The sequence below is a fragment of the Hermetia illucens genome, chromosome 5, assembly GCF_905115235.1.
Source record: "Hermetia illucens chromosome 5, iHerIll2.2.curated.20191125, whole genome shotgun sequence".
Taxonomy (NCBI): Eukaryota; Metazoa; Arthropoda; class Insecta; order Diptera; family Stratiomyidae; genus Hermetia; species Hermetia illucens.
The window spans coordinates 79,392,530-79,415,537 of NC_051853.1; the positions used below are offsets into that span (position 1 = coordinate 79,392,530).

The 23,008-nt window shown below is 42.2% G+C and overlaps 2 protein-coding genes across 6 annotated transcripts; one reads left to right on the top strand and one right to left on the bottom strand.

Moving 5' to 3' along the window:
* The first annotated feature begins 224 nt into the window (after positions 1-224).
* Positions 225-20,381, top strand: LOC119656883 (cytosolic endo-beta-N-acetylglucosaminidase-like). Of its 4 annotated transcripts, none has more exons than XM_038063550.1 (5): positions 225-422; positions 18,136-18,367; positions 18,434-18,582; positions 18,656-18,833; positions 19,188-20,381. In XM_038063550.1, the coding sequence occupies exons 1-5, from the start codon at positions 410-412 to the stop codon at positions 20,341-20,343; spliced, it is 1,728 nt and encodes a 575-aa protein (XP_037919478.1). In that variant the 5' UTR covers positions 225-409; the 3' UTR covers positions 20,344-20,381. The 4 variants fall into 4 exon arrangements, with proteins under 4 accessions (XP_037919478.1, XP_037919479.1, XP_037919477.1 ...); XM_038063551.1 differs by lacking the exon at positions 225-422 and adding an exon at positions 6,649-6,733; XM_038063549.1 differs by lacking the exon at positions 225-422 and adding an exon at positions 11,667-11,823.
* LOC119656884 (CRAL-TRIO domain-containing protein C3H8.02) lies at positions 9,735-11,568 on the bottom strand. Of its 2 annotated transcripts, XR_005250111.1 has the most exons (4): positions 11,283-11,568; positions 11,029-11,221; positions 10,074-10,679; positions 9,735-10,039 (listed from the first exon to the last, which is right to left on the bottom strand). XR_005250111.1 is itself a non-coding variant. In XM_038063553.1 (3 exons), exons 2-3 carry the CDS (start codon positions 11,185-11,187, stop codon positions 10,164-10,166), a joined length of 675 nt encoding a protein of 224 aa, XP_037919481.1. In that variant the 5' UTR covers positions 11,188-11,221; positions 11,283-11,567; the 3' UTR covers positions 9,735-10,163. The 2 variants fall into 2 exon arrangements, 1 of the variants encoding a protein (XP_037919481.1); XM_038063553.1 differs by having other exon boundaries at positions 9,735-10,679; positions 11,283-11,567.
* Positions 20,382-23,008: the final 2,627 nt, after the last annotated feature.

A 23,008-nucleotide genomic window follows, 5' to 3' on the forward strand; every position in this document is an offset into this window, starting at 1 on the left:
TTTCTTTCAGTTGTGTGAACAATAATTTCTACTCATCCATAGAAATATAGTTCCAAAAATGAACATGTTGCAACGTCCCAAGGAGGTTGAAAAACAGATTTAGATACCCCTTCAAGTTAACGAACCCATCGCCTTATATCTATATATTGTACCTGGGTTCATAATAAGGTTGAATTCCATTTACTATTCAGGAAAATCATAAATTGAGCTACTGCAGTCAAACTCGTAAAGTGTCAAATGAGACATTTAAGGGGTTTTAAATTATTAAGCATCTTTTAAATCGATAAATTGTTTATTTTTGATAATTTATGAATGTATTTATTTATATTAAACATCTATTCCTCCAAGAAAGTGCTAGTGCATTAAATGATTCCTGCCTGCAACAGAACTGTCTTGGTCAAAATTCCTAATGAGCTTCAAATGTGAGTACAAGAATTGTGTATTTTTTTCTTTTGCCCTAAAAACATTTTGAGGGAATATCTGACTGCACTTCATATTCAATCTGAGCTTAAATTGTGGTCCTTATCAGGATAGACTCGGGTGCCGCACCTTTACGCTCTTCTTTAATAATGGTCCTGTATTATGTTATCACATAGTGACTAAATAAATCTTATTAGTGTTCAATAAAAAACAACTCCTTGAACTGACTCTTCATCACATCGCCAGCCAGCAACAATGACCCCTACCCTTGGAAAAAGCAACCGATGATTGCAGTATCCAGTTGAATTTAATTTATTGGCTGCATTGTCTTTACAAACTGTGCACTTTTTCTATGGCATTGCATTTACTTTTGGACCTTCCGACTACAAAAAGAATGACAGAAAATTATCAAATCTTGAATCTGAAAACAGCCTGCATCCCTCACCAATGTTTGGGAATCAAGAGTTGGCAGCTATTTTACGTTTCCAGGAGGGCAGAAAATCTCCTCTTCAAATGATGATACTGAATTTTGTGTGAGAACTGCCTGATAAAGCTATTCGGATATGCAGCAAGCTTATCAGGATATGTCCGCTTCATCGGGTTTTTTAGATAAGATTGTTAGATCTCGATTTCTAATATACCCCGGCGTGGAAGATATGATTGCTCTCAGTATCTACAGTGCACTCTTTGAAAAGGTAGTCATCTTCATGGGGCTGCGTAGTAATTATACTGCTATTCTCTCCCTTCTTATGGGTAGAATGTGATCTACCAGCAAATGCAAGTGGTCCTACAAGTCGCGAAACGTCTGCAAGAGAATGTTGCTTGCTCTGCGTCTTCTCTTTGGTCTGGGCAAGCTGGTCATGCTAGCGACGCATCGTGACCAAACTTGTATAAACACTTACGGCAGCCACCATGGCCAAATAGTAACTGCGTTAACTGATAACTACAGTCTTCATGACGACCATTAACCCTATTGATGACTAGAATCAGTTGATGTATCCATTAAGCTATTCCATCGGTTGTCCCACCTGATCTTGACTGTTGACTATTTGACTGTTTCCCTGCTTCCCATGGTCTAATTTTCAACTGGCATTTTTGTGTACTCCACATACTTTCGGCTTTTTTCTAGAGCGCCTTCCGTTTGGTGATCCATAAATTTTAGTCCAACAGTTTCGAACCTTGGATCTTCCGGATCGCTTCATTTGCTTTGCCACCACAACCACTGCACCGCACCGTAAAGATCTTCAGGTTTGAGTAGTCGTTTTTCCCAGGCTTCGGTATGAAAATTATCTTATTTCTTAGCAGTCGCTTTACATGTTCTATACGCTCATTTAGCATTGTTGGATAAATGCCGTCCATGTAAGGTGCTTTAAATTGTTTAACATGACAGCTCTCATTTTTTCATAAGTAACCACCACTCTCGCAGTGTTTCAACTCCCCACTTACGCATTGAAGGGGTTGCAGGATGGTATACTTCCAAGGAGGTCTGTACTGATTCTAGCCTCGAGTTCGTGAAAGTGCCTCCCGCTCTTGTAGGAGAATCCACCGACTCATCCCTTTTAAGGACTCTACACAGTCCTGAAGCTTCTGTTTCACGTTCTAGTTCCTCACAGTAGGCTCCCGTTTCGAACACTTAGCAAGTCTTATATTCAAGTTGGGAGTTTCGGAAGTCTTCATTATTTTTACTTTTACAAGCGCAACTCAGACATCGTCGGATTTGCTAATTTTTTACAGTTCGCTTCGCGTTTTACCACTTTTGCCTGGGAAAAACGACAAGCCGCTCCAAGGCATTTTAAAAGCGCGTGATTCAGAGCTTCCAATTTATCACCTACCATCAAAAGAATACTTAATCACGCAACCTGTTGAGCCCATTTTGTCTACAACGGTCATGGTATCGCTCATAAATTTCAAGTAGGGTACCAAACGCGCGTGAGAGGTTTGAATTTATGGTGAGACGTTTCGAGCGAAAGTTTTTGAAAGCTGAACCTGGGTCCGTTCGCTACCGTCTTTACAAAATCCATCCTGTCCGAGGCTCCTTTCGTGATTTCGTATGATCAACCCTATTCAACCCCCAACCTGGAGGACCAGGTGGTACAATTTGTCTGGTTTTTAAGCGTAGGAGACTCGCCTTCATCCTTCTCCGTCTACAGTTTTTCATTAAGAAAGAGCTCCTAACGATCACCACATGTAGGTTGGGATAAAAAATTAATAGACCATTAGCTTAATCCCAACTACAATTTTATTTTATTATGTATATATATTTCGGGAGCAACTTACTCCCTTCATCAGTACAAAGCTAATTAGTTGTATTGTAGTTGTAGTTGGGATTAAGCTAATGGTCTATTAATTTTGGACTTAACTACAAACAGAAGGCGATATCTAACATGTTAGGTTGGGATAAGTTTTGGTAATAGAGCTGTTGGTATTGGTTCAGCAGGCATTTCCCAGGTTTTATGCTCCATCGTGTATATCAATCCACGTTTCGACCATATAATAGTCAGACTAGGTAGGTGATCTGACAATGAACAATTTCAACCCCTTTGATAGGATAGGATAGTTGCCTCTATCCGTCTTAACATCAGGACAGAAGAAGATCATAAAAGAACATAATCCCTTTGAGTGATACGTAACGTAACGTAAGAGCGGTAATGCAGCTTTGTCAGCCTCGTTGCAAGCAGATTTGCGCTCTCTTCTTTCTTGCCTTCTTGTTTTATTCCTATGGGAGAGACCAGCTTCGTTGCGATCCCTCTCGCTGATTTGATCACCGCGCGGGACCCCGGTCGTAATCCCCAAGGAACGCATGGATGTAGGACCTGGCGCGGAGTTCAACAATGCCCAAATTTCCCACAGCATGTATTGGCCCTGCGCTTTTTGCGCGCATTATCCTTGACAGAAGAGTCTGCTGCATTCAGTGTGGATTTCGTCGGATCGGAGCTATCACTTTGTCCCCGTCACCCGCCGAAGATTCCGCTCTCTTACGTACGATTTCTCTCATTCCCAAGGTCAAGGTAGGATAAGTAAATGCGTCCACGCACAGTGTTGGCCTCCTGCAAGGGTACGGCGTCAGACTACCTACTAAACACCTCCCCGACAATGTTGCCTGGAGAGCGATCCCCTGTTTATAAATGAAGCTGCTGGCAAACCCTATCCCACTTTCGATCAGAAAAAAAGTGTGATGGTGTCCTCTGTGGAAAACGGGCAACCAGGAGATGTCTTCCCAATCTTGTACAGGTAAGACTGAAAACCTCCTCCTTGGCAAAATGAGACAAAATGAAGATAGAATGCGCGGCTTATTGGGAACTTAGGTGCATGGTGCCGGTTCAGAGACAGTTCGGTACGCAAACATCATCCTGCGTTGAAAGCCGGCATTCTCCAATCTCCTTCGAAAAGTCCGTTCCAAAAGTTCTACTCATAAACCCAATTATTGGGCGGATCGCAGTAGCATTTGCCACAATTTTCAGTTCTGGCTTAGGCGTGGTCTTCTTTTTTTTGTCCACAATTTGCCTGCTTTGAAACAGGGAATGATGAAATTTAGAAGTGTTCGTAGGGACTGTGGTTTGTAGCCAAGAGCGTCACCTTTGCGCTGTAGAACAGAACCGACTGTATTGAACTCATCAGGAGATTTTGCCTGCTAGACGTAAGACTTCCAATCTTAGCTGACAATCATGCGTCCACTTACCCGTCCTGTTCGAGAGTGCGTCCAGCAATAATCACCACAACATTATCTGCATAACCGACCAGGCGCGACTCTTCTGGCATGTCGAGTCTGAGCAGACTATCATAGGAAGTGTTCCAGAGGCCCAGCCCTAGGGTGGGTCCGTGTGCTACTCCCAACGTGACCTCCGTCCACCCCTAACCCTCTAGCGTCTCATAAAGTAGGGAGCGGTTCCTCAGATAATCCCTTAATATCCGTAAGAGATAACTCGGCACATGAAAAGTATTGATGAGTATGCCTAGAATATCTTTCCATCTTATGGAATCAAAGTCATTTCTAACGTCGAACATTGCGAAGAGCACCACTCTTCAAGCTCGACGGCTGTGTGCCTCCGCTCGATGAGCGTCATTCACGACTTCCATGATAGCATCAACTGTGGATCTCCCTCGTCTAAAACCGAACTGCCGCGGGGATATTCCTAGTAAGGGTGAAAGAGAAGATTCTGAAAGGCAGAATTCAGTCTGTAGTCCCATGTGGTGGCTGAAATTTCCTTCTGTCGTGCCTTTCTCTTCCGCTTGTGGGTAGATTTGGGCAGTAGTACCAAGGACGAACCTGCTTTAGTCGGATTTCCAGTTTGGCACAAGGAGAGAGTTGCCGTACTTTCGTTTCTGGTTGCAAGTTTTCCATCGAGTTAAAAGAATGCTTCCTACAGATTCTTCCGTAGGGGACAACTTGCCAAATCCACGTCCCGGCGACGAAGTAGTCACAGACTTCGAATCTACTAGCGATAATGAACGACAGGATTTGCTGCGTTACCTTTTTCTACCATAGATATTGCCCCTATGAACTTCGTATACCATTGACCATAAGTCACCAGCAGCCGATGGAATTACGGCCGAATTAGTTAAATATGGAGGCAACCAATTACACCAAGTGGTTCATCAACTGATGGTCAAAGTATGGGACAGTGAACCAATGCCTGATGACTGGCAACGGGGCATTATTTGCCCCGTACATAAAAAGGAGGATATCACGCAGTGCGGTAATTATAGAGGTATCACGTTGCTGAGTATCATCTATAAGATATTCTCCTCTTTCCATCTTACTAGGCCTTATAACATTATTGGTCCATACCAAAAAGGCTTCACTCCAGGCAAATCAGCAACAGATCACATTTTTTCTCTCCGGCAAGCGATGGAAAAACTGTTGAAATATGGACTTCAGTTGCACCATCTTTTCATCGACTTCAAAGCCGCCTGTGACAGCATAGCCAATGTAAAACTACACGGCCATGAGAGAATTCGGTATCCCAACGAAATTGATAAGACTGGCTAGGCTAACCCTGACCAATATGCGAGGCCAGATAAAAGTAGCAGGATCACTCTCGAGACCATTCAACATCAACAACGGTCTAAGACAAGGGTGTACCCTATCATGCGTCCTCTTCAACCTGGGCCTGGAGTAAATGATTCGCGATGCCGATGTAAATGCGAGAGGCACCATCCTCTTTAAGTCCACCCAACTATTGGCCTATGCTGACGATATCGACATTATGGGAATATCAACCCGAGATGTACAGTCTATGTTCATCTAGATCCAGCAGACAGCACGAGATCTTGGGCTACACATTAATGAAGGCAAAACGAAGCACATGGTGGTAACAGTGCCAAAACCGAAAGAACAAACAACATCGAATCGCGCTGGTCAAACGAAAACAATGATATCTACAACTTAGAGACCGTTGAAAATTTCTCCTATCTAGGTTCGAACATCACAACCTATAACAGCTATGACGATGAAATCCGCGCCCGGTTGTTGGTTGCCAACAGAGTCTACGAGTATTTCAGCTTACAAAAACTGTTTCGCTCAAAACGTCTCACCATAGGATCAAAGCTCTTACTGTACAAGACAATGATCTTACCAGTCCTTATGTATTCCTCGGAGAATTGGGTTCTTAGCAAAAAAACTGCGAACTCCTAGCCGCGTTCGAGAGAAGAATTCTCCGAATATTTTTTGGCCCCCTACATGAGAATGGACGATTCCGTAGCCTATAAAACGACAAAATCTATGAGCGATTCCATGACCGTCTGGTCGTGGATAAAATCGGACTCAACAGGTTGCAGTGGGCGGGTCAATTAATCCGTATGGATGAAGATGATCCAACCGGGAAAGTCTATAAGGGCAATATCTATGGTAGAAAAAGAAGACGAAGCAGACCCTGCCTAAGATGGAGCGATGGCGTAGGTCAGGACGCCAGGATGTCTGTCTTGTAAATATAAAGGAGTGTCCTAAACGAATGATGATTTACCCATTGTTCTCAAACTTACGATATGCCATTTCCCTTGGTTACCCTCCGACGAGTGAATAGATCCCTGGGGACCTTTTTGACTTTTGAAGCGGTTTTGCGGCCATTTTCACTAAAGCATGGTGCCTTCGACCCAACATCTATTCCAGAAGCATATTGTTTTCTGTGTTTGTTTTGTTATGATAATAGGTCCCTTTTTTGTATGAATTTTTGTTTACCGTTTACGGGTTTATGGAATGGAATTTGTATCCGCTGTTTACTTGTGAAGTATCATTGGAAGAGTGCAGTCGTGTTTTGTGCAGTAGTGAAAATATTACTTCGCTTTGGAAAAACTGATTTGCATAAAGTTTGAGGTAAATTTACTTTTGCTTGTTTTGTATGTTAGAAATTACGTTAGATTTATTTGTATTATAGATAATGAAGAGTGAGAACATTGAATTGGAAAGTTTAGCGCGTATATTTGACAAAGTAGATGAGGAAACTATTTTCAATCCATTTGCGAATCCCGATAGTAATGACTTTTGCAAAGCCTAAGATGGCACCATATCGATCAAAACTCAACTCAATACCAAGTTCACGGGTTCATACCCATAATATATTGGATTTCAGCCGACGAAAACCGGTCCTATGGATAACAGCAAATAATCCGCTACAAATATTCAAATCCATTGTCACGGACCCGATTGCATTGCTTATTTTACCGGAAACAAACCCAAAAGGACAAGTGGCTAAGGAATCGGAGTTGACCCTCAGAAGCAAAAACAGGGACAAGCTTTCAATATGGCGAAGATGGATGCAATTTTAGCAATAATTTTGCATGCTTGAGCAATTCAAGGAATTATGGGGAGCTACCCATGCACATATATATAAAGCCGCTATGTAATTGGACCGGTTTTTGTCTATGAAGAAATGTATTCGCTTTGACAACGCCCACATACCGCACGATCCTTTCACAGTCAATGCACAACTGTTTCCGTATAGAGGTCGTACAAGATTTACGTAATACATACCTTCAAAACCGGCTAAATATGATATAAAAGTATGGATCATCAACATGAAGTGAATCAAGGGCAGAAAGTTATGCAAGAGCTGATGAAGAAACACATGAAAAACGGGCCGCACAGTTTACACAGATATTTTTTTTCACTACACTGAATTTCGTGAAAACCCTTTTGAATCAGAGAACCGCGTGCAAATAAAAGATTCATTCCGAAGGAATTTTAAAAAAATAGGGAAACGTCCGGTACTCAGCACAGTATTTGGATTCCACGAAGGTGATGTTGCACTTTGTTCATATGTGCCTAAGAAAAATAAGTTGGTCCTTTTATTGTCAACTATGCACCATACGTGTGCTGTAGAAAATAGCAGCGCAAAGCTTATTTATTTTGGATTTAAACGACAATAAGCCGGGCATAGATACCATGGATCAGATGATGGGCACATATACCTGTAAAAGGGCCAATCAGGCGATGGCCACTAGCAATGTTTTTTAAAAAGGAAAATTTTTGTTTGGGATGAGTTGTCCTGAGCCCACCATCTACTTGATGGCGGGCTGCACATATTTGAGACGCAATTTACTTCTACTATTCAGTGCTAGGATTACTCTTTCGTGGGCAAGCGCCCAGTACTTTAAAAATTATAATATTGGCTATGCGGTTTCGATCGCAGGGCAGAGGCGATCTCATCAGACTCTTAAACCAGTTTAGTTTCTAACAAGGCGATTTCGGTCGTTATAATTCATACCTTTGGCGGGTTTTGAATTCAATATAAACGAGCCAAATGCCACCCGTTGCCGCTTTCGGCCACGCTGTTCCGCAGGGTAGAGGCGCTGAGGCAGCGCCTGATGAGATCGCATTTTTAAATGTTTTTTAACTTGATAGATGTAGCTTTTATTTATGATGAGATGATTTCGACTTCTGCCAAACACCCTACCATATGGAATGCGATGGAAGCTTTTGGCGTAATTGTGACTCAAATGCCAGCACAGGGCGGTGTATGTACTTGCTTTCGCCCTAACATCAAATAGACCACCTCTTCCGTAAGCTAAACAACCGCCAACAAAAGACTAGAACTCGATGACACAACTGCAGGAAACCCGCCTGTGCCTTGCACATTCGCAGTAACTATATAAGTGTATTCGTTTTGAGAATGAAGGGGGGTCCTAAGTCCGCATCAACTTAATGCAGGACCGGACCAATTGAGGAGCAACTTACTCCTTCTTTTCTGGTCCACGGACCCCTCGCAGGGCTTGCACCCAAACTTTTTTAAAAAAAGTCAAGCGACGGCGGCTTTACGGTTTCTTACCAGGGCAGAAAAGAAGGAGTAAGTTGCTCCTCAATTGGTCCGGTCCTGCATTAAGTTGATGCGGACTTAGGACCCCCCTTCATTCTCAAAACGAATATTTCAGCCATGGCCAGCTTTGGTCAGCAAGGCGGATTTGCGCTCAATATAATTCGTAGGCATGTCGTGTTTTACGAATTATATAAAGGAGCATTCAACATCTGCGAGCCGCTACGGTCACGCTGCTCCCAGGGCAGAGTTGAGGCAGCGTCTGACGATTTGCCTCTGCCCTGGTAAGAAACCGTAAAGCCGCCGTCGCTTGACTTTTTTTTTATATAAGTGTAATTAATGTAGCTCTAGTAGTACATAATATAAGTAAAATTTAATAAATCTTGAGAAATAAAAAAAAATTAAATGGAAAAATTGATTTTCATTAAACAATAAATTTGGCTTCCAACTTTTACAGGTGTAGCAGAAAAAACCGTTATAAGCCCAGAGGGACGTATTCGCTGCATAAAGCGAAAAAAATTTTCACTCATCGTAGGGTTAAATGTAATTTTGGTAGTATTCTCCTCCAAAAAAAGGGAAGAAGAAGTTTCGTCCAGAGTAGAGGCAACTCATCAGACGCTGCCTCACCTCTGCTCTAGGAGCAGCGTGACCGAAAGTAACGACAGATGGTAATCGCTTAGTTTATATATAATTGCAAACACGTAATGGGTACAAATTATATTCACTTCCGGTCACGCTGCTCTCAGGGCAGAGGTGGGGCAGCGTTTGAGGTGCCTCTGCCCTGGACAAAACCGTCAGTCAACTTTTTCTTTCCTTTTTTTGGAAAACTTGGGCGTTTAACCCAGAAAAAGAGGAGTCCGTGGACTACAAAAGGGGAAGTTAGTTGCTTCTCAAGTGGTCCAGTCCGTCACCAAGTGGGTGCGGACTCAGGACTCCCAGCATCCTCAACAAAAAATTCGTCTCCAGTTATCCTACTCGAACTATTTGATATTTTATCGCAATTTAGCAATCATGCCGGTCTAGGTCCGCCGAAATATCGTGCCGAAACTGCAACTAAAAAACATGTTTACAGACTAATCTTTCTGTATTTACACTTCTTCACTACAACGACCTGAAGATTTCTTCTCAAATATAAATTACATATTTTTACAATACACATTTACATGTCATGTTCACTACATATTAGACATCAACACATACATTTCTCCCCGCCACACTACTACTCGCATTGAATTCTTACTCGGATAACTTCTGATGATAGAACACAAGTAAAAAGCATCGTATTGCATTCCGCATTCCACTACACCTATCTCGGCCGCTTCAAGTCGAGCCGATATTTGTAAACATTGATTATCTTCTCCAAACACAACAAAAATTAATCTTCCTCAGAATCGGAAACAAAACGAACGGTAACAGAAATCGACGACAGTTTTCTGATACGTATACCAAGTTATCTTATCGGCTAAGGGTTTCATATGTTTGGTTTGGTTTGGTTTACATATCGTTCGGTAGGATGTCGGGTATTATGTATTTGCAGAGCTCAATCTCGTTATCCACAAAGACAACCTTCTTGGCTGTATTGTCGTCCAGCCAGGTGCGAATCACTGGCCAGATTGTCGAGAACACAACAGGTGCATTGATGATTAAGCACACGCCTAGCCGCTCCGGGTAATGCTTGCTCAGGAGCCAGATGATGTTCTTCACCAGCTGGTAGTCCATGCAGGACGTGCTGAACTCGGCCAGGTCGAAGATGATGCAGAGATTATCGATGACCTCTTCGAAACACTTGCCACATCCCTCCTCCAGGCAATATACTATGAACTTTGTCAGTTCGTCGATGTCGCGCTCGGAAGCATTGTGATTTTTAGCTGGAATGTAGATGACGGGACGCCCGAAGCAGTCTCTGTTTCGCAGGACACGTGCCTTATTCGAGTTGTTTTGGACAGCCGGGGTGCCGGCTAGGTTCGCTGCACCATATTCTTCACGCCATTTGTTCGTCTTGAGAATGGCCTGCAAGAGGAAGTGAAATAATATTAGATAGATTGCAGCTTGAAAGCAGTCGTGTTGCCATATTTCGAAGAGATCAAATACCCTCAGCTTCGTGAGATCATCATGAAGCATTCCATATTAGTGAAAGTGGTAAGCACCTGTTGAATATTCGATTTCACCTCCGCGCCAGATCGCAACACAGCTTGGCGAGAGGTAGAACTTCGCAAATTCAGACATATCTGGAGACACTAGGCCGTGCAGCGATAAGTGCAGAAATGTATTCCATCTTAGATGCTTAAGAGCCCAACTATCACACAATCGCCTTTGAGGGTCGTTTACAGGCTCTAATACCGAAAAAACGGGGAATTACCTGGAAAGCAGCATCGACTGTCTTGAAGGCTCGCAGATATCGTTTCAGCGAGTACTCGTTGTGATATTGTTTCGGGTCCGCTTCTGCGATCAGTCGCATTCGCTCCTTAAGATCCTTCAAATCCGCGGGGTTCACAGGTACTGGTTCCTCCATAGACATCGCGTTCACTTTCCAGCTGTTTTCTTTTTTCGACCTTCAAATTCACAACTCTAATTAGATTAAATGGAAATTATTCACGGCAAGACAATCACCACCTCTGCTTGCCACACGACCCGATGAATCTTTGCACAAACTTCGCCCCCGCGATAACTGCAAAATTCAATAATTCCTTTGAACTGGTCGCGAGAACTTTTCTGACTCTGGAGAAAGCAAACTATCGACTTTCCGCCGTTATCACCGCCAATTCTATTATGCTCCACAAGTTGTAGAACGCGCGAAGGAGTCACTGATAAGCTATCGAACTCTTAGCCCGCTATCAGTTAATATTTTCTTAGCGAGCGGAGAAATCGTCGCTGCGAGCGCTCCGTTTTCCGTAAACATATGGATGACAAACGAGCAGAGCGAGTGCCCGCCGCCCCCGCGCAAAACTCCAAAAGTCAATCAAGATTGCTGGAAGAGATTGTCAGTTGTTGCGGCGAATTAGTTCGCAGCGTGTATGGCACCGCTTAAGTTGATGTTTATATCCAAATGTCAAAAAGCCACCAAAGAAGAAGTTACTCGCCGCGTAGTGATTTTCGAATTATTTTCGTATTTTTACTTTTGTTTTACATTTCATGAACATAATGGATGAAGAACGTAAGTTATTTGGATTCAGGACAGAGTCTTACTTTAAATTAACGTAGACAATAAAAACATAAAGACTTATCGGTGTGAGATATGAGTAGTCAATTTAACGAGATAAGTAACGAATTGTAAATTCTGTATCTTATCGCGGGTCTGCTGCCACACCTGTTCGTGATCACCCATAAAACTCAATGAACAGCTCCAAGACTTTCTGACTGATTTGACTAGCACTTCATTTTCTTTTAAAGTTAGCATCAAAACGCCCGACGAGCGATTTCTAATATCTTCTCAAGTTTCGATAATAAATTATGATCAATTATTGACTTATTAAAGTAACAAATTGATGGTCATTCGAGTACAAAGACCGCAACTTAAGTGCTTCCTACATAGAATTCAATATCTCATTTCAACGCTCCCAATAAAATGAAATGAACAATAGTAGAAAATGTCAGTCATGTTTCAGGTGCAATTTCAAGCATGTCCTTAAAAGGCGTACCAAATGCAAGGAGTAAATAGTTAACTAAGATTCTCATATTTTTTTTCAAGTTCAAGGATATCTTGACTTTTATTTTATGTAAATAATATGGGATAACATAACATGCATCATTTAAGGGAATATACACTATAGGGGTAGAGTTATAGTACTTATAGCTCATAATTACACCAAAGGTGACCTAATGATTACTCCTTTTTTGTAGAATGGTAAAATGCTTTTTCACAAAGAGTGCAGTACTTCTGTTCTGACCCAAAAGGAAATCGCTACTGCTTCGAAAATTAATAATTAATTGTGACCTCGAGAGGTGTGAATGCATTTCCCTTTCCCACTTCCGCTTTCCTTTATTTTAACATAACAGCTTGCATAGTGCTTCCAAAAAATATCTTGCATGCTTTTACTTATTTACTCCTGGAATGAAGCAAATGGTACCTACCGCACTACCCCTTAGCATTGGAGGAAAGAGCAATAGAAAAGTTTTGTAATGCCAGCGTATAATGAACTGCAACGCTAAAAATTGGATGAGTCTCATTTAGTAGTCCCGATCGATAGGTCGAATTATGCCAATGCGTGAATCAATTTCATAATGCACTTCTCCATTATCTGATAGTATTGACCCGAGATACTTAAATCGTTCTGGGCAGGTCGTCAAAAATTCAGTTTTATTCAGATTTAATCTGAGACCATGTTGTAAGAGGCGATCATTCCATTGTTGAAGAAATTGCTCGACATATTTTTTGCTATTGGATGCTAGGAAAACATCATCTGCATAAAGCAGTGTATAGGGAAACGCTTCCTTAACCAAAACCAATAGCTCTCCTACCAAACCCTATCTCCACCTTCACGGGGCGATTGTTGAGAGTTCTTTCTTAATAAAAAACTTCAAGCTGAGAAGAATGAAGTCTCTCGCAGCTGAAAACGGGACAAATTGTACTAACTGCTCCTCCAGGTTTGGGGTTAACAATTCTACAGGGAAAACCGAAGTTATGAATCCACGAAAGGAGCCTCGGACTGGACGGATTTTACAACGACGGATCCGGCAACGAAACCGACTAACCATTTGCGAATGTCCTCATGGAACGCGTCCTCCCTGTACAGAATATAAATTTGTCTGTCGCAATATAAATCGAATTAACAGCAATACAAGGGATACGCTGAACAGGAGCTGGTTTCCTGGAGACCACTGCACCATATATTGTAGCATTGGAATAAACGTTGGATTGTAGCTAGGGCTTCACTCTAGAATCTAGTTTACTTGTAGAAATAGCGGAACCTGTGTGAAAGTAATAACTTCCCGAAAGTAAAAATTGCGTTTATCTTCCCCAAAATTTTGTTGTTTATCTCAATTTTTCTCAAATTTCAGCATACGCAATGTAATAATTTTCTTACAAAAAAATGGATCTCTGTTTAAGTGCGATAAAATTTTGTTAACTTCATTTTACCCTAAGTACTCAATTTGCAGGAGTCATAATAGGTTAGGGAAACATAGACCAAATACCTGAAACCAAATACCTTTCCCGCAAAATGTCAGAGCATCTATGACCACTATTTTCGTTATGATTACTGCGTTGGATCGGCCTCTCTTCTGCAGTTCTTTCTTAATTTCTGTCTCAGTTTTCGAATCATTTACCTATTTTTGCCGAAGGAGTTGTTAGCGTTTAGTGAGGCACCTGTAATGGTAATCAAGGTTCATCTTTACTGGGTAGGTGGAGCCAGAATCTAGGTTCCCCTATAGTGATATTTAATTACTTTATCTCCTTCCTAGTGGTATTTAGGTGGGACTATGAAGAAAGTTTAGAGTAAATATTTCAGAAGCCATTGCCCAGGAGCTTTGTGAGCTGTACCCCTTTTCTTGCTAATAAACGCAGAGCGACTAAAGGCGGACCCTTCGTAGGCCACTATCTGTCCTTAGCACTTAGATTTTTCATTCATTCACCTATGGTATATTCTGAAATATTGTTTTTATGCTTACTTAGTTTCGTTTAGCGGAGGGAGCCGCATCTGCAAACTCTCAGCCCTTTTATTAGGGTCATTGTACTTCAATGGCCTCTCACCTACTGCCTTCGCAGGCTTTTGCGAATTCGGGAACATTCTCCAGAGACAGATGGCGCAGACTCTTATTTGAAGAGAACCACCTTACCATCTTATATTCGTCTGAGGTGTGAGCAGATCAGGAAGCTGAATATGAAGTGCAGGACCGTCTCTTCCTCCTCCTTACATTGGCTGCATATAGCTGAGACCACCACCCCAAGTTTTTTCATTTGGTAGTTTAAGGAATAACCTCCCGTTAAAACACTCATTAGGGTTTTTTTTTCTTAAGGGGCAACAAAAATACCGCTCTAGCGGCTCTGGGTCTTTTCATAGAGATTTTCGCCCACCGGGAAAAGTTCCCTGACAGTGGATAACCGGATGCCAAATGCTGACTCTGGCCCCACCATTGTGACCCATGACGAGTCAGTCTGTCAACTTCTTCATTACGCCCACATCAGGAAAGTTTTGTCCAGCCGGAGAAGTTTCAGCAGTACCTAATGGCAGCACAACACCTGCCACCTTGCTTTTTTGTGCTGATAACGCCGCCTGACTGTTGGAACAGATTCGAATGGTGTGACCCCGCCATTTTTGACGCGAACATTCTTCCCTTGTCAATGAAATGGCATATATATCTATCTGGAATATAGTCATTTTTCCGAGAGATTGGGCCAGTCCCCGAAAAACCCGTGTTTTCAATCCACCTTCCATAGTGAAGATAATTAAGCCTATAATCCTAAAAGGCTCGTGGCCATTTATCGACCATTTGTCTCTTTTGGTGATTGCGTGTGTGTGTGTATAGGGTGGGGGAGAAGCTATAGCTTTTGAGCACTCAGGCCGTTGTGGCCCATTGTACTCGACACCCCATCTAACGGAATATCCCGGATTGTTAACGTATCGTAGGATTTCCGTTGGTGGATGCGATGGTAGCCGTCGCAATTGGTGAACATCGGCACCAAAGATCTGATGTCTGATGTGTCCATAGGCGGGGCATTCACATAGGAAATGTTCCGTGGATTCAGATTCGTCATTACAGGAGGGGCACTTATCATCTTGAATAATTCCTATTCTGAGCATATGTCCAGCTAGTGAATTATGGCCTGTCAGAATGCCTACAATACTCCTGCTTTTCGCCAGGATAAACTTAGCGATACGCATGTTCGGTTCTGACAGAAAAAGTTTGGTGTGCTCCAATTGCTAGTTCCGGTCCTAGCATGGGGGGATTGAACCTTCTTTTGTTAAAGCATCCGAGATTTCATTTCCCTCTACGCCACAGTGATTAGATACCCAGAGTAGTTCCAGCGTATTGAATCTAGAGATACAGTTTAAACGGTTTCTGTATTCCTGAACGATTTTCGAGGTGATCAACACCGCCCCTAGCATCACATATACTTCGGCTTGGAAAACCGTTGCATATTTTCCCGTTTTTATTCGAGAGGTAGACTCCACGTCCAGACCCCTGTTCTGTTTTTAAGCCATCGGTGTAGAACATTTCCGTATATCTTGCCACGCATTCCTCTCTGATTTCCCAGTTCTATCTACATTTCAGAATAACCTCATACCTTCTACCAAATAGATGTATGGGGACCCGAGAATCGAAAGGCATTGTAAGAACTGGATTCAGTACTCCCAGTAACTCCTCCAATGCTTTGTGCCCCACATCCGTTGTTTACTCATATGAAAATTGAGTAATGCATTTAAAACCGCGCCGGATGTCGCGCTCATGGCATCAGTGATACCCAGACACACATTTCTTTGCAGTGCGGCTAGTTTACGGTGAAAAACTTTTTTCTCACCTTAATCCACCCCACTGCGTTGGACAAGTGGCATGACAAGTTTTGATCACATCCGAAATGAGGATATCCGCGATCGTTATGGGGTTGCATCAATCGTGGAAAAATTGCGAGAGAGACGTCTTCGATGATATGGTCACGCAATTCGTGCTAACGAGAATTCACTCAGATCAGGCATTCGATAGAGCCAAATGGCGAAACCAATCACGACGAGCCGACCCCGCTTCTGAACGGGACAAAAGTTGAAGAAAAAGAAGAAGAATCAACCCCACTACGAATACATAAACGAACATTGGCCTAATGATAGCAACGTATATCCACATTACCACATGAGGCTTAAGTCCCCATGTCGAGGCAAAGGTCTGTCTGCACAACCCATAAGCTGTGAGAGCTCGTTTCATCTTTACCTCTACATGTTTGTTCCAAAGAAGCTTTTTATCTAGAGTGACTCCCATAGTCTCGAGTGCGGCGGTTGGCGTAGTACTCATTGTCCCAGTAATACTCAACTAATCGTGTCTCTGAATCTACGCCAGCAGCTTGCTGCTGTTAGTAAAGTTCGCTCTTGGCCAGCAAGATGACGCACGATACATCAAAACAAATACAGAGTTGCATACAAACGGTCAAATACTGTGCCATACTTACTGATAATTACTACGACCAGATCGTCCGCAAATGCTTGTGGGAAGGTATTTGTGTCCTTCAGGAGCCAAAGCAAGACGCCTATTAGTTCCTCCGGAATACTCAGTCCGGCGTAGGGCACTCCAGCTATACTTCCTGTTGATGCTGTCGAAAGCTTTTTCGAAATCAAGCAAAAGCAGATGGAGCGGAGATCTCGACATACTGCTCCGATTTCGACATGTTGATTGATACTTTCCATGGCAATTTTAACTGGATGCCCGTCTTGTGAATCTAAATTCCGTTCTTCCATTCACTACGAAAGATTTTAGATTTACAGGAATTACGAATGAGTGCAAGTAGCAAGTCTACAAGGGTTGCACGGGGAAGTTCTATAGGGCGACCGCGAAAATCGGCGCTTGAGAGTATCGATGGTAAGGATATTTTCGCTTCTGTTTGGAGGAGCCGTCCGTATACGAAAGTTACGGTGGGTTGCTGGCGATAGGACTTTACTGAAAGTTATATGGTTTAATATCGTGGTGAAGTGCTCTTTCCACTTCTTCAGCTGGTCTCATCGTGGATGAGGATTCCTGATGCGGCACATGGTAGCAAAGTTGTTGCTTTTTCAAACAGCTTTTGCTTCCCTAAGGAACACAATGATGAAATTCCCTGTACTGCATCAACAAAAATTTCAGCTGTTTCAGTTAGTTAGGTCTTGTAACGTTCTTTCGGAACGCAGGCTGCACCTTTATCCAAAAAGAAATAAAAGCATTTTTGATGAAAATGAACAATATTCTCGGGTGGATTGCTTGGAGTTTGTGCCGCAGTAAGAAAACTTTCTCACTGCTGAAGGGCAGTCCGATCGTCGAAATGGCCCCGTATTGAATACGGGAGGTTGTCGTTCAGTTCTCCTGTTGGCAGACGCGAGAGCGGAAGCAGAAGTTTATCACCGATATCGCCAACTCATTTATTACGCACTTCCAGGAAACAACATCTAAACTTACTTAGCGCTTTCTGTTCAGTACTTAGGGGAGTATCGGGCATCCACACAGTCAGACTGTGCTTCAGTTTCACTATCATCACACAGTTCATAGCAGCGAGCAACTACTTGGGATTCGAAATGAAAAGATCATGCCTGGTAAAGGGTTTGCATCCTTACATTTCGGATGAAGACGGACATCGAAAAGAAACTTTTGTCTCATCTTGGGAACGCGTCTTCATAGTCAAATGTTGTCGATATCCAAACTTCACTCCTGACTTTTTGGGATCAGATTGGGGTGTATGTGGTATCCTAGCCGATGCCTATTGAGAGTTTTTAAAAAATCTTCGTCACAGCTAAATTTCAATTTAACCAATATTTGTAAACACGTCATTGAACACTGGTTTCCATTTCAGTACAACGCGCAGCACATCCAATAAAAACCAATCAAGATCTATGGGAATTTGAGGTCAAAAGTCACGATCTATTCTGGCCACGATATATAAAGACAGCACAAATTCGCGGACAAACTAGATTTTTAGGTAGTGAATATGACTCGCTAGGAGCTGTCGACACCTCAGATCCCGCCGTTTCGAAACGCCAGGTTTTAGTATGTCACGATATGATGGGAAACTACAGAGAGGATAGGTGCAATGTCAATATTGATTCGTTTGAAAATTGACCCATTTGATTTTAGTGAATTTCATTCTATAGGAAATATGGAACGTCGACGAAATGGGATGACTATCGCTTTTATCATTGGAGCGGAGTCAATTACTTCTGCTATTTCAGTCATTTTTATGTTACAATTCCACCTGCCACATGGATAAATGCAGCTCATCAACATGGCGTTTCAGTTCTAGGTAGGTAACTCATTTAATATCACTATTGAGTATTTCGCGCCTATATTTGATAGGGTTTGTATCTTTTCCACAGGAACCTTTTTAACCGAAAATCGCGATGGAGCAAAACGTTTGCGAGAGGTACTGGAAGATTCGGAAACCGTGGACAAAACAGTTGATTCGTTAGTCAAAATGTGTGAGCATTTCTGTTTCGAGGGATACCTTATTAATATTGAGTGTCCTGTTGAACCAGAAAAAGTTCAAACGTTGCTGTAAGTATTTGTTGTTAGACTGTGAATGAGTACCTGCGTTCACGTTCGTCACGGTAATAATCACGAACGAACGTAACGCTGACCACATTGCCTCCCGCAGGGTCCTTGTTTGAATGAAGTGCTCTAACCCCCTTCAAGGCCTTGATCCAATTGGATTGCCGCGTCAATGATTGTTATTATTATTATATCTTATCACAAAATGATAAAAAATTGAAATTATACCTCAAATTTCGCCGAAATAATTGACTAGATCCCTTAATACTTTCTAATTTGCGCAAATTGTATCGTTGTTTTATTTATTTTTTTTACCGAGATATCAATCAAATAATAATCAAGTTTTTTTTATTTTTCTAGCTACTTTGTTCGATCTCTGACCGAAAAAATCCACCGTAACATCCACAAAGGAGTTGTATTTTGGTACGACGCAACTGATGAGAACGGGAAACTAGACTGGAAAAATGAGCTAAACGAGCACAATCGTTGCTTCTTCAATTCCTGCGACGGCATTCTAATCAACTACAATTGGCGTGACGAACACTTAGAAAACACTAAAAATCAATGCAACGACAACCCAGTGAAGGTTTTCATGGGTCTTGATGTGTTCGGTCGCGGACAACTCGGCGAGATGAAAACCGCCGAAACAATGAGTCGTGTCGTGCCTTACAATTATTCAGTGAACATTTTCGCTCCCGGTTGGACATATGAGTCAAACGGTTCCGAGTTTAATATTGACTTAAACGCAAAACAAGGAAGCGATAAATTAAATTATTTATTCATGAAGCGCAATGATAAATTCTGGTCATTGTTATGGGAGCATATGCCAACGATAGCGTATAAGAAGCTTCCATTCTATACGGACTTTTGCGTAGGAAGTGGAAAATTTTCATTTTTCATGACAATTAAAGATGATAGAAAGTTTTTCGACTTGTCCAAACAGTCTCTTCAACCATCCGTTCCGCTTTATGGTAGGGCGAGATACCATTTTGAAGATGCCGTTGATGGAGGATCATGCCTCCAAATTTTGCAGTCTCGAAAAGGTTTTCGACTATTCGCTACAGAGTTCCAAGTAGAGAAAACTCTTGTTCTGGGATTCGCATCTAAAGGAAAAACAGCACCGCCACAACTCGATTGTCTCCTTGAGATTGAAGGTATCGATTCTACTGGTATTTGTGAAATCGTTTGTGGCAACTATCCTGCTTATAAGGCGAAGAAAGGTGTAATATTCATGCCTCGCATTCGAAGTAATAACACCTATAAAATTACCAAGTTTTTGAATGAATTAGATCAGTCCGTACAGTTACCATACACATTATTAAACGGTTGGATAGTGCAATATTTCATTGTTAGCTTTGACCAACCCGTTATGGTTAGAGATATTGGAATATTTTGGCGAGCCGACGAGGAGGAAATGTATAATGACAACTACTTAGGGGCTATTTATTTTCATGCTGGCCACTTGCCCGTAGAAGGTATCGATGAAATTCATATTCAGGACTACCTTGTAAATTGATATGTCTCTTTAAGTTAAATATATTCATAAGTACATTTAGAAAACGGTTTTTGTATTTCTTTTTGAATGAGTATTTCTCGGAGGGCCGCCGTGAGTTGAAGGACTGGAGAAGCGATCGTTGTTTTTCTAGATGATCTTGACTATGTGCCCCATCATAACAAATCAAAGCTTCCCACGAATTGAAGGCGGTCCCTTCAAGGTACACTCGGCATTCATGTTGGTGAAACCTTTTTGAATCCGGGATTATGAAACCTTTCTAGAAATGACGGACTACTTTCGACCCGCGCTTTCTCAACGAAACAGACATACATAGGTTCCGAAGACAATGTAGCTTGTTTGCTATTTGGCGCGATAGGCTCCCAATATACAGAGAGAATGTCAAAAATTATACAGGAATTTTAGGCCAACGTCGATCACTTCTTAGTACTCAAAAACTGGACGTTACACAGACATAATTAATTTTCATGCTTAGATCCTACTACTCCACTGCCACGCTTATGAGCCGAGTATTTCTAAGGATTTGGCGAACAGTTAGTGTTTTGTCTGTATTCATGGACAATTTTGGTTAATCTATATAACATTTAAGCTTACCAATCCATAGTACCATAAGATCGCTATCGATTGCATACCGAGTTGTTTCAGGCGGTGGAGCGCACTTTTCCCTCTAACAAGCAGACTTAAAAATGCTTACACCCCTGCTATCCTACAAAACAAAGTTAAAGTGACGAGTGAGATTGACGATACAAGCGTTTGTCTAGATTCTGCTGAAACGTGTTTTTATCACTGGTCCATGATATTTGAGGGCAGAGTTTAAAAGATAATCAGAAGCTAACCGTCATAATAATAATAATCGTTGACGCAACCATCCAATTGGATCAGGGCCTTGAAGTGCGTTAGAGCACCGTCATAGGTCGCCGATATTCGTGTCGACCCAGCTTCTGGATGGGACAAATGCTGAAGAGAAAGAAGACGATAGATTACCGATATTGACGAACGTTCTATTAGGCGTGACAATAATAAAAACCATATTAATGACAAATATTGTGCATAATGCATGATTACTGCTCTCATTTCGTAATTGTTCCCTCGGTTCCTATAGATATTCCTATGTGATGATATGTGTAAGGAAGCTCGTGTTGTTCTCGCGTACAGAAACGCTGTGTTGCACTTTCTTTCTTCTTCAGGATTCTCGAGGAACTTAAGAGGATGTCTTTCGGCTTCCTTTGGACGTCCCAGTGTGAAGCCCAACTCCTAGCAGCGGTGCTCATTTGTCACTAATTTGATAGAGGTTTATGCGGTCTAAAAAGACTTCTTGAGAGCTTTCAATTACCAATGTGATTAGATGCAATGCTTATAGGTAGATTGATGTCATTGTTGTATTCGTTGTCAATTCATCTACATATCGTTTCATTGGACTGGTATGAACAAGTCGAAAAAAATTTGCAGTAGATGCAACTTATTCAAAACTTCTTCTTTAAAGAAGAATTGACGACGCGATGACCGAATTGGCCAAGTGTCAGCCATTTGACTTCTTTGCCACGAATTCACATCTCATCGTTGTTTGGATGAAACGCGAGAATCCTTGGTTGGCTTAAAAGTGCAATTAAAGTCTTTCTTGCTTTGCCTAAGAGGCGACTAAAAGAAATAGAAATTTGTGGGCAAGCAACCTACAAATTTCGAAATGTTACTGCTACCGAAACGTCAACAACTCCTCGGATAGGGGCTAACCTCACGCCCTACACCTTTGACTATCGAAAACAGACTATGACTGGTTTCTGGAATGTGTACAGGCGTCTGCGACGACGGTATCGAGGGTCCTCAGAATGGTCGCTTTCTCCAACTGGACTGGGAATTCCAACGAATTTAGCTGAATACTCTGAGCCTAAGCGAAGTAAGATGGGACTCTGGAGGGTAATCCTCTCCCTTTCGCCATACTTGGAGCAGTATGATTTTGTATTCTGGAAAGCTGAGTTGTAGCAGACGCGAATCCGGCATCGGGCTGTTTTTAGCGGCTACCCCAACGCCCGCCTACTTAACCTGAGAGCCGGTTTCTGGCAGATTTCTAACTCTAAGATTCCGGTCCGGGTTAAGAAGCATCACGATTATACAGTGTTATGCACGAACGAGGGCTTCCTATATAATGGAGAAGGATAATTTTACGCAGTTCAGGGGCTTCCTGAAAGTGACAACGTGATCGTGATGGTTAATCTGAATGCCAAGGTGAGTTCTGATAACATCTTGCTCGGACATGTGATGGGCAAACATGGTCTTGGTGACCGTAACGACAATGGTCGGGCGTTTGTGGATTTTTGCAACTTTCACCGCCTCGTCATTGGTGACATATTATTCAAGCACAGAACCTGCCATAAGGTCAATTAGGTTTCAACTGACCGACACCGTATGAGTAATCAGATCGACCACTTCGCGATCAGCAGTAGATTTAGTAGTTGTCTCCTGGATGTTCGTAACAAGAAAGGCGTTGTTATCGGCCTCTCAGGGTTGGGGAGTTTCGACTCCCCAAGTTCAACATCAACCATTTGTATGATCTAACTATCGCTCGACAGTGAAAGAGCTATCTTGTTAATCGGACGGCAGATATATTGAGTAACCCGCCTGAGAATATCGATGAACATTAGCCCGCCATCAAAAATGCTTTTTTCTCGGG